This window comes from Miniopterus natalensis, chromosome 2, assembly GCF_054644295.1.
Source record: "Miniopterus natalensis isolate mMinNat1 chromosome 2, mMinNat1.hap1, whole genome shotgun sequence".
Lineage (NCBI taxonomy): Eukaryota > Metazoa > Chordata > Mammalia > Chiroptera > Miniopteridae > Miniopterus > Miniopterus natalensis.
In genome coordinates, this window is record NC_142082.1 from 123,164,182 (window position 1) to 123,175,087 (window position 10,906).

The 10,906-nt window shown below is 40.8% G+C and overlaps 1 protein-coding gene across 1 annotated transcript; it reads left to right on the forward strand.

Annotated features, from left to right (window-relative positions):
* The first annotated feature begins 4,579 nt into the window (after positions 1–4,579).
* On the forward strand, positions 4,580–9,543 carry LOC107526850 (olfactory receptor OR51C1-like). Its single transcript, XM_016199454.2, is given in 3 exon segments — positions 4,580–4,744; positions 8,838–9,368; positions 9,370–9,543. Coding segments are annotated over 3 exon segments (870 nt in total).
* Positions 9,544–10,906: the final 1,363 nt, after the last annotated feature.

Genomic DNA, 10,906 nt, shown 5'->3' on the forward strand with positions numbered 1-10,906 from the left:
AAAACTCCCTTACTATCTGCTCATAGGACATGAGTCTCTCCAACATTCTAAAAAAGTTCTCATGCCAGGAATTTAGGCTGAGTTAGTAGGATCTTTTGCCCATGGCTCCAGAGGAGGGTTGGATGCCAATCTGGGAGATCGGAATCCTTGAAGGATGCCCCGACCATACAAACACACCCTGCCTTCCCTCCTCAGATCTAGCACTGGGCTCCTTTATAGGCTTCTACTAACATGGACTGTTTCCCTCATGGAGATGTGTTTCATTCCGTATTGATTGGATAGATTAAACCCTTCCCACCCAGTTTCAGGGAAAGAACCACTCTTATAAAGTGGACCCTCAGGTTCTTACTGTCTTGTCATTCTTAAGAACCTTACTTTGAAAAATCCTCTTCTGGCCAAGTTACTGACTAGCTCCATTCCAGCACTGGTTATATGGAACTAAAGATCCGCCTTTGTTTCTCAACTGTAAAATGGGGATAGTAAGACCTACCACTTAGGGTTCTCCTGAGGACTGTATGATACGTTTATATAAAGCAGTTTATTTAAATATAATAGTTATATATACACACACGCATACCAGTGCCTGGCATATATGAGAGATGGTTAATAAAATCTAGCTATTTTTATTAGAATTATATTCATCTATCCTTTTAGAAACAGATCTGATTTATCAAATTCATAGGTCTATACTTTCTGGCCCAAGAAAATATATTCAACACACCCAATTTAGAATTTTTTCAGGAGGCCAACCCCTTCTCATGCTTAAAATAATTTGTTGGGTTAGTCTTGTGCTTTATTTGTAAAAGAATTACATTTTAATTCCAGTTGGAGAAAATGGGACATGTTCTTCATTTCCATTGCTTGAGCCAAGGCTGGTATGGTGGCATCCACTGGCTTTGAGAGAGCCCCAAATCTGGAGCACTTTCCATGAGAGAAGCGAATTATTCCCTGAATCCTGGGCACCCTTATGTATGCAAAATAACCCGCCATATGATTCACTCTAGTAGATACCCTCAGTTTCATCCTCAACCAAAAGTCAGATTGACCATTACAAAATATGGAATGTAGAAATTTAGTGTTTTATGGGTATGGATTCAATGCATACTTCTAGGGACCAAAAATCTCAGGGAAGCCCACAACTACTTATCTTGTTATAAGTCTAAAACAAGTCTAGGTCAATTTGAATGGAATAGGCCTAGGACAGTGGCCTTATTTCTAGAACACTGAGATGACTTTAGAATGATGGAGAAACAAATTAGTTATTATAGTGATAATAATAATTTATTTCTTGAGATGTTACTAAGTGCCAGTTCAGTTGCTTTCTGGTTAGTTAAACTGACAATCTTAGTATCTTGAATTTCAGAGATTATGGGAAGTGATTCTATATTATCAAATATTATCAGAGCACAGTGAAGGAAACAGATTTAGGGACCAAATTCCTTGCTCTGACCAAATGTTTTGGGAAGGCTCAGGCAGATGCCCTTCTGTTAAGTGGGTCTAAAATCCACTTGAAGTGGACTTTTAAAGACAAGGCCCTAATCCACACACAAGTAAGATCATTGATTTATAAAGCTATGACTCTGAGTTCAGGGAAGAAAGAATAAATTTCTCAGTAAATGGTCTGGTCAACTAAATATTGATGTGGAAATAATGAATGTCAACTCCTACCTCACATCATATATAAAAATCACTTGTGTTAGGTTGTAGATATAAATATGAAAGGTAAATCATTAGAGATTTAGAAGAAAACATAGACTATCATCATCTCATTGGGGAGAGCTAAGAGTTTGTAAAAATGACACAAAAATATTAACCATAAAAAAAATGGATAAATTCAGTTTTATCAAAATTATGAATTTTGGTTTATTAAAAGCCACCATTAAGAGAGTGAAAAGGCAGGTCACAGAGTGGGAGAAGATATTTGCTATATTTACATCCTTCAAATGACTAGTAAATAACTACTAAAAGGCAGATAATCCAATAGAAAAATGAGCAAAAGATTTGGACAGTCACATCACAAAAGAAAATAATCATGTTCAATAGATGTAAGAGAAGACATCAGAGAAATGCAAATTCACAATGATGAAATTTTACCTGAGTTGTTAACGTTAAAAGCATAAGCATTATTAAGTGTTAGAGAGGATGTGGAGCAATTGGAACTCTAATGGGAATGTAAAATGATACAACTACTATGGAAAACTATTTGGCCAAATCTACTAAAAGCTTAACACACACGTATTCTCTGACTCAACAATTCTACTCCTTGGTATAAACTCAACAGAAATGCATATAGATGTATGCCAAAAAAAATATTCAAAATTTTCACAGCAGCAATATCTATAATAGCCAGAAGTTAGAAAGAACCCAAACGCCTATCAATAGTAGACTGGATTAACAAATTATGTGACATTAATAAAATTTATTACTACCAGAGAATGAACTTTTTACAACCACCTGAAGCAATGTGGATTAATCTCAAACTTACTATTGAGGGAAAGAAGCCCAACACACACACAAAAAGCACATACTGGATGATTACATTTACATAAAGTTCCAAAATGGGAAAAATATAACCTAGTGTTAAAAGTATGCATAATGATTGCCTGTGAAGAGAGGGGTCCAAGAGGGGCTTCTAGGACATTGGTAAAATACTGTTTTTTGATCCAGGTGCTAGTTACATGGGTGTGTTTATTTTGTAAAACTCATCAAACTGTACACTTGATTTGTGTGTGAACTTTTCTGTATATATGTTATACAGCAATAAAAACTTTATTAGAGAAAGGCAAGGCCTAATGAGCTTGGTTGAGGTGAGTGGTTGTCCTGTGGCCTCAGAAACAGAGAAAACCATAATGTGTATAGACATATACATTCAAAACAAAACAAAACAAAAAATATATTCACTAAACATCAGTAGAGGTTACCACTGAATAATTGCACCTAAGGTAATTTTTTTTCTGTTTCCAGCTCTTTCCAAATACTGGCCCTGGAAGGACAAGCAGAATACTAGAAGACATTGTTTTATCCTCAAAGCATTGGATAAAACTGTCTACAGTCATCTCTAACTTCCTTGTTGCAAGAAGTATGAATTTCACTCCAGGACTCCACATGCCTTCCAGGATTGTCAGGTTGAGAGTTTAGAGTTAACTACATTTGGAGTTATATCCCTTTGGAGAATTGTAGGAAATAAATAAATATTAAGGCCCAAGGAAGTAGTGTTGGAAAATCAAGGAAGGTTTCCTGAGGGAGATGAGATTTGATCTAGGTGTCAAGGGATGAGCAGGAAGTTGTGAAGTGTAGGGGGAGGAGGGGATGAAGGACAGGAGGGTCATTGTAACCCAAAGAGCACATGTAAAGCATGATAAGGAATGATGGTCATGGACCAAGAAAGAGTTGGCATCATCAGGAAGAATGGAGGGGCAGGATGCTGGAGAGGATGTGAAGCCCCAACATTTGTGAGTCTGTACCCAGGTCATACACTGTGCTTGTAGATATAGTTGTAACAAATACCAAACATTATTCACTGTATCAGACCATGAAAATGCATAATACAAGTCCTCAATTTTTAAATTGTTTTAAAAAATATGTATTAAAGCAATAGCTTAATCACAAAAACAATGTTTCCTGCATTGGCATTTATACTGGAAGCCATGAAGTGTTCAGCTGGAATAAAACCAGTCTTTGTAGAATATTCGCAAACTTTAAGTTATTTAAATTGATCAAAATCAAAGCATGGTTATAACAGGTGTTATGCCAACCACAGAAGACTCTCAAAATCTCTTCCCCTAGAATTATAGAATAACTTGGTACCAACATCAGCATCCTTGCATGAAATGAATTTTCAAGGAGATGATGTTACATTCAGGGATATGGGCCTTGTAAGGACGCCTATTATTATGATGAATGGATGCAGACATGATGTCTGTAGCCTGTCATTTAACAGCTCTCTGGTTTGCCAAAGAACCACTTAAAATGCATAAATGCACTCTCTGAGCTAATGGAACAGATCTCTTTAGTGGTTTACAAAGACAGGAGAGAAGGAAAAGAGACAGGGTGGTTCTGCCACTTTCCGTGGCTTCCACAGCAGCAGGACCAGATGAGTAAGGCACCTGCTCCCCGGCAGGACCACGCCTGGAGGGGATTCAAACCACCGTCCACTCTTCCTTTTCACCTTCCATTACCCCAGGAAAGTGGAAGCAGAGAGGGGTCCCCTCAAACGCACCGCTTGTGAGTGGCTCCGGGGATGAATTCAGCAGAATCGACAGTGGCCGTGTCCCCCTGGTTGCCACACGCCCCTCCCGGCCGCTGGCAGCCGCGCACACGGTGGCCCCCGGGCTGCTGCGGTGCAATCGGCAGCCTCGGCTTGTGGAGTGACTCGCCTCGGGGCAGATTCCTGATTGAGCCAGAGCCCTAAACTGAACGGTACCGCACTTCGCTGCGTTCACTGGCTCTGACGCTAGCAGAAACAGCTGAGTAACCGGACAGAAGGCAGTGGGAGGGAAAAACAGAAGGGCATTAATATTGAACATTGGCCCTGGGCCGGGCGCAGACAAGGAGTCTTTGCATGTGTTTTGGAGGCAGCATGGTGACGGTTATGATCCTGTGTTTACCATTTGCCGGCTGTGTGAACTTGGACAAGCTCCTTCAACTCTGTGAACCTCAGTTTTCTCATGTCTACCTCCCAAGGCTTTGTAGGAAGGAAAAGAGAACCCGGGTTCACATGGCATATACTGAGAGCTCTGAAAAAGTAGGGGTTTTTTTTATTATCATTACTGTCATTATCATTTAATCCTCAAACCAGCATCATGACCCATTTTACGGATGTGGACAGTAAGGCTCACAGAGGCAAGAGGCTTACCCAGGGGATGTAACCTTGGCACTGTGATTCCAACGCAGTGTCATGCCAGAATTTGTACTCCTTGCCACTCTAGACCACACCGCCTTTATCAGTTGGCTTTGAAAAAAAAACCGATTACAGAAATAAAAAGCAGCAAAAATGGGCTTGTTCACAAATACCCATGAACCAATGATTGGTGTGGTATATTATCAGTCAGGGTTCTCCAAAGATAAAGGACCAATAGGATGTATATGTATTATAGATCTAGGTCTAAATCTAGATAGAGCGATATCAAGAAATTGATTCTTGCAATTATGGAAGCTGGCGAGCCCGAAGTCTGCAAGGAAGGCTGCCAGCTGGCAGGCTGGAGACCCCGGGCAGAGTTGTTGCAAGCATGAACCTGAAGGCAGTCTGGAGGCAGAACTCTTTCTTCCTCAGGTGACCTCAGTCTTTTTTTTCTTAAGACTTTCAACTGATTGGATGAGGTTTACCCACATTATGGAGGGTAATCTGCTTTCCTGAAAGTTTACTGGTTTAAATATTAATCTCATCTAAAAAATACCTTCATTTTGACATCTAGACTGGTATTTTAGCAAACATTTGAGCGTCAAGGCCTAGCCATGTTGACATAAAATTAATCATCACAGGTGGGGAGCAGGGATCTGTGGCAAATATGAACCCAGAGCCAGAATGTTTGAGCTGAAGCACTAACCTTAATTGACTTCAGCCATCAAAATGCTTAGGTTCTGACTGAGTTTTATTACTAATTTCTTAAAACCCACATATATCTTAGGCATTTTTGACTAGTCAGGTGAACTAAGATTATTAAAACAAAACCATATCATAGTGAGAAATGCAGTGTGTGGGCTCTTAGCAGCAAAGATAAAAAACAGCTTCAGAAAGTGAGGTCCTTTTTCCTAGTGACTGTTTTACCTAATCCAAGCTCAAGGGTGAGCTATTATTTTTTTTTAAATTTTAAATAAAGCTTTGAATGTCTCCCCTCTGCTTCCTATGGCTAACCTGTGGGACTTATTCATAGCAATAATATAGTCATTTAAAACAGTTGTTGGTATTCTTTTGGAAGGTGGAAATTATTTTGTAGGCAAAATTGGAAAACATTTTTATTATAATAATTCAAAAATATCAATTTCCCCATGTGGCATTTGCAATAGAATAAATTTGCTGCCTTTCACCTGTTCTTCAGACCCTCAATCAAGTAGACGTGCTTCTTGTCTCCTCTCCTGGCTTCAGGGTGTTAGAAAATAGAGGAGCTGGTTCAGATCTGCCTGCCCTCACCCACCAGGCCTTGCATTTGGGAGAAAGCTGTGCTAGGCCGAGGAAGTGACGTGCAGCCAAGGAATCCAACTGAGATAACTGTGACAGAGCCTGCTGGTTGGTCTCCTTTCTTCTTGGTAATAGGACCCCAGTTTTATTTGGAGTGGCAATGTGCCCAGATAAAGAACAACATTTTCTAGTCAAAGGATGAGTCCCCTATGTCTGTTTCCCCCTGCTCTTGGAATGTAGATGTAATGGTTGGCATCCTAGCAGTCCTATTGAATTAGGAGATAACCTTGAGTTTAGCAGCCATACACAAGGAAACTTCTTTATAATGCCACAATACCTGCTGTGGATTTCCTACCTCTAGAGTTCTTTTATGTCAAAGAAGAAACCTTTGTGCTTTTAAACCACAGTAGTCAGATCTTTGTTTCTTTCAGCACAATTTAGTCCTTACTGAATCACTAACCCAGGCAGTAATCAAAGCACTAAGCTTCCTTAACACGCTTTGTTGAAGGGTAATAGACCACAGACTCAATATAGTTTCAAAATCCATTGGCTTTTGATATATGGGGCAATTTAAAGAATCCAAAGAAAGAAAGTTGTTAGGTCTTATTACCTTTACCCATAAAATAAAAAGCTGTTAGAACTGGAAAAGTACTTGAGAAATTCTAATTTAACCCTGCCCCACCATCCATTCCCAGATGAGGAAACAGAGGCCTAAAGTTTAGTCCAGCAAAGATACTCAATAACCTGAGCACAAATCTCCTAACACCAGTCAGTCACCCCATGGTTATTTTTAATTCTTGATCTGCAAATGCAGACATAATCTGGATATTTTACACAACCAGGAAAGCAACTAGAAACCATTGCACAGTAGTGCTCATTTGAATACCATTTTGCTTACCTTGTAACATAACTTTGTCCAACAAGCATTTGGCCAATTTACTGATAGAATAATCTGAGCTCGCACCACAGTGCCAGTCCACATTGGAGCATCACAGAACAGTCGTCAACAGGTGGCCCACTTTTAGCTTTTAGTACCAATTCTTGTTAGTTGGATGCAAATTAACTATAGGCCCAGCAAAGAAAAGGGCCCGTTTGGCAACTATTCATTCTTGTCAGATTTGAAGCTGTTCTGCAAAAGCACTTTAATTAGGCAGTGGGACTGCTGCAACACTTAGAAGCAGCTCCTAAATGGGAAGCTGAGAATTTCAGGACCAAGTGAAGTTCTTGGTGCTTGTGCTGTTTACCATTTAAAAGACAGCCCCAGTGAATTCTCCAGTATGCCTTTCTTAGGCTTTGTAAGATTCAGAATGGTTCAATGGCTTCTTTTCTTTCTTTCTTTCTTTCTTTCTTTCTTTCTTTCTTTCTTTCTTTCTTTCTTTCTTTCTTTCTTTCTTTCTTTCTTTCTTTCTCTCTCTCTCTCTCTCTCTCTCTCTCTCTCTCTCTCTCTCTCTTTCTTTCTTTCTTTCTTTCTTTCTTTCTTTCTTTCTTTCTTTCTTTCTTTCTTTCTTTCTTTCTCTTCCTTCCTTCCTTCCTTCCTTCCTTCCTTCCTTCCTTCCTTCCTTCCTTCCTTCCTTCCTTCCTTCCTTCTTTTTTTTTTTTTTTTTTTTATATATATCTTTATTGATTTCAGAGAGAGGAAGGGAGAGAGAGAGAGAGAGAGAAAACATCAATGATGAGTCATCACTGATCGGCTGCCTCCTGCACACCCCCAACTGGGGATCGAGCCCGAAACCCAGGCATGTGCCCTGACTGGGAATCAAACCTTAATCTCCTGGATCCTAGGTCGATGCTCAACTACTGAGCCACTCCCGTCTGGGCTTTTCTTTTTTAATCTTTTCTAATTTTCATTTTTTAATGTTTTTATTTATTTTAGAAAGAGAGGAAGGGAGATGGAGAAACACTAATCAGCTGCCCCCTGCAGGCCTCATTCTGGGGATCAAGCTCGAAAGCCAGGTACTGGCCCTGACCAGGAATTGAACCAGCGGCCTCTCAGTGCATAGGATGGCGCTTAACCAACTGAGCCACATTGGCCAGGGCAGTTCAATGATTTCTTGAGACTCAATCCTTAGTTCTCACGACACTCTGACAGCATGGTTTGCAGACAGAACATGGGTTCTTTGATCATGGTTTAATTAATTCAAATTATGTACCATATGAATGGTGACTGCTTTGATTATTGCCTTCAGTTTTTCCAAAAGTGTTAAGAGACAACTCGTTTTAGTGGAGGCCTTTACAACTCATGAATAGTAAATGTTTTTCGTACAATCAAAGTGATAAAACCATAATCATAGCAATGTTCCATGTTATCTGCTCACTTATAGAAAGCTGAGTTGTTGAGCATCATTGTCTCTATTTTAAAGTGAAGAAACTACAACAGAGAAAGATTCGGTCACTCAGCTCATGAAAGGCAGAACCCAGTACCCAGATCATACTTTAGCAATTGTTCAAAAGACAAATTTGTATTTTCTGATCTTTTGATCTGTGTCAAACATTTTTGCAATAGTTATAGTATGTCATGACTGAGCATCTCTTGAAAAGAAGTTGTCCAGCTTAGTTGCAGAGAAGTGGAAGATGGCATGTGGTAGGACAAAGAACACTGGACGAGAAGTTGAGACTTGATTTCCACCCTCAGCTCTGTGCCTGACTACTGCTCTGACCTTGAACAAGTCACCCCACATCCCTGGGCCTCCAGTTCCTCACCTACAAAAGGAAGTCTTAGCATCAGGCAACTTTCATTAAAAAAAAAAATATTTTGCACTTCAATGCTTGCTTGCGGCAGATGTTCCTCATTCACCTCTTCACTCGCACGGAATCCTTGGTGCTCCTGGCTGTGGCCTCTGATCGTTTTGTGGCCATTTCTAACCCCTTGAGAGGCACCACCATTCGAACTCATGCAAGAATCGCACAGGCTGGCTCGGCAGTCATTACCAGGGGGACTGTCACCCTGACACCACTAGTCCTACTTCTTAGGGGTCTGTCATTCTGCTGCGGCCACGTGCTCTATCACTCCCACTGCTTCCACCCTGAAGTGACGAAGCTCTCTTGTTCAGATACAAAGGTCAATAGTGCACTTGGACTAACTGCAATGATCTCTGCCGCTGGAGTGGACTCCGTCTTTATCCTGCTTTCCTGTGTCTTGATCGTTCGCTCTGTTCTCAGTATTGCATCCCCAGTGGAGAGGAAAAAGGCCTTCAGTGCCTGCGTTTCTCATATCACTGCTGTGGCCATTTCCTACATCCCTTTGATCAGCCCTGTCTTTTCTTCACAGATTAGGAAAATGTGCTCCACCCTGTGTGTCCACACTCATTGCTAATTTATACTTGCTCGTCCCCCCTGTGATGAATCTCATCATCTATAGTGTGAAAACAGGGCAGATTCAAAAAGCAATGCTCAAACTTCTATGTTGCAAGAGAACTCATATCTAACAATTATTGCTCCCATAAAAGCCCATCTCAAAGTCAATGAAAATTTGTCACAAATTGGAGTTATAAACCCACGCAATTTTAGAGTTGGATGGAACTAGAAATTATTCAAATTTAAACATCTCTACAATGTAGCTAATCCTACCTAAGGCAGTTTTATGTTTTCTCTACCAAGATACTAACTCAGATTCTTACTACCTCTCAGTTACCCTGCTCCTCTAAGTGTCTAACTGATCTCCGATTGCTCTGCTATTTCTGCCCAAAACTACCTGTCATTTATTTTGAATTAACTTTCCAAACATCCAGCTCCCCAGAAGTTTTGCCTCACTTTCTGTCTCTCATCCAGGGATTGAGTCTCAGCTAAATGCCCTTTTTTCAGCCACCAAATATGCCCGTTCACTAAATCATGCACACTTTTTTCCCCCCAGTAAGGTCACATCTCACATCTATTTTTTCTCATCAGAAAATAAAGTGTTATTGCTATTTTCCTTCTGTTTCTGTCACCTTTTAGTCATGGAGGCATTATGGAAGGTTAAGAGCTAGTGGCCACCTTGAGAAGCCTGCTCCGGCAGAGCGTGGGCAGCGGCCCCATCTGTAATCGCCACACTCTGTCCAACCGCAGTGGCTGTGTAGCAACATGTTCTGTGGGTAATCTGACAGCTAAAGTGGTGAAAGGAAAGCAGGGATTCGTGTTGCCAAATGGATTTTTTTCTGGAGTTACCTGACTTGCAACTCAATCAGCATATAAGACTAAAATAAAATATAAATTCCAGCCATTAAACCACTTATCCATGTTTTTATAAACATCAAGCTTTTTACAAACTAGGCACTTGTGGTAGATTGCCAAATGGCCACATGTTCCCCATCCCTGCAGGCATACCCCTTCAATGTGAATTTGAAGCTTCTCCCGTTGTGAGGTGACGTCTGTGTCGCTGCACCTAGAATCTGGGCTTGGACAAGTGATTTGATTTAGACAAAGAGGCTGGCCCATGTGAAGCAAGCAGAGACTTGCCCGTCCTTTTACTATGGTTAGAACCCTGAGGCTACTGTGTAAAGGAGCCCAAGCTGGGCTGCTAATAGATGAGAGGCCACAGGAGGAGATTTGAACCATCCTAGCCAGCCAGGCCCCAGTCAACAACCTCCCAATAGTCAGGTGAGTGAGGCCATCCTAGACCAACCAGCCTCCAGTCAAACTGCCAGCTGATGGCAGAGACTGTAATAAGCCCAGCAAAGAACAGCAAAGCCAGCCTAGAGAAGAACCACCTATGCAGCCTACAGATTTATGAGCAAAATAAGTGCTTCTTGTTTTAGCCAATAAGTTTTGGAGTGATTTGTTATGCAGCAGTAGCTAACTGATATAGTGCTC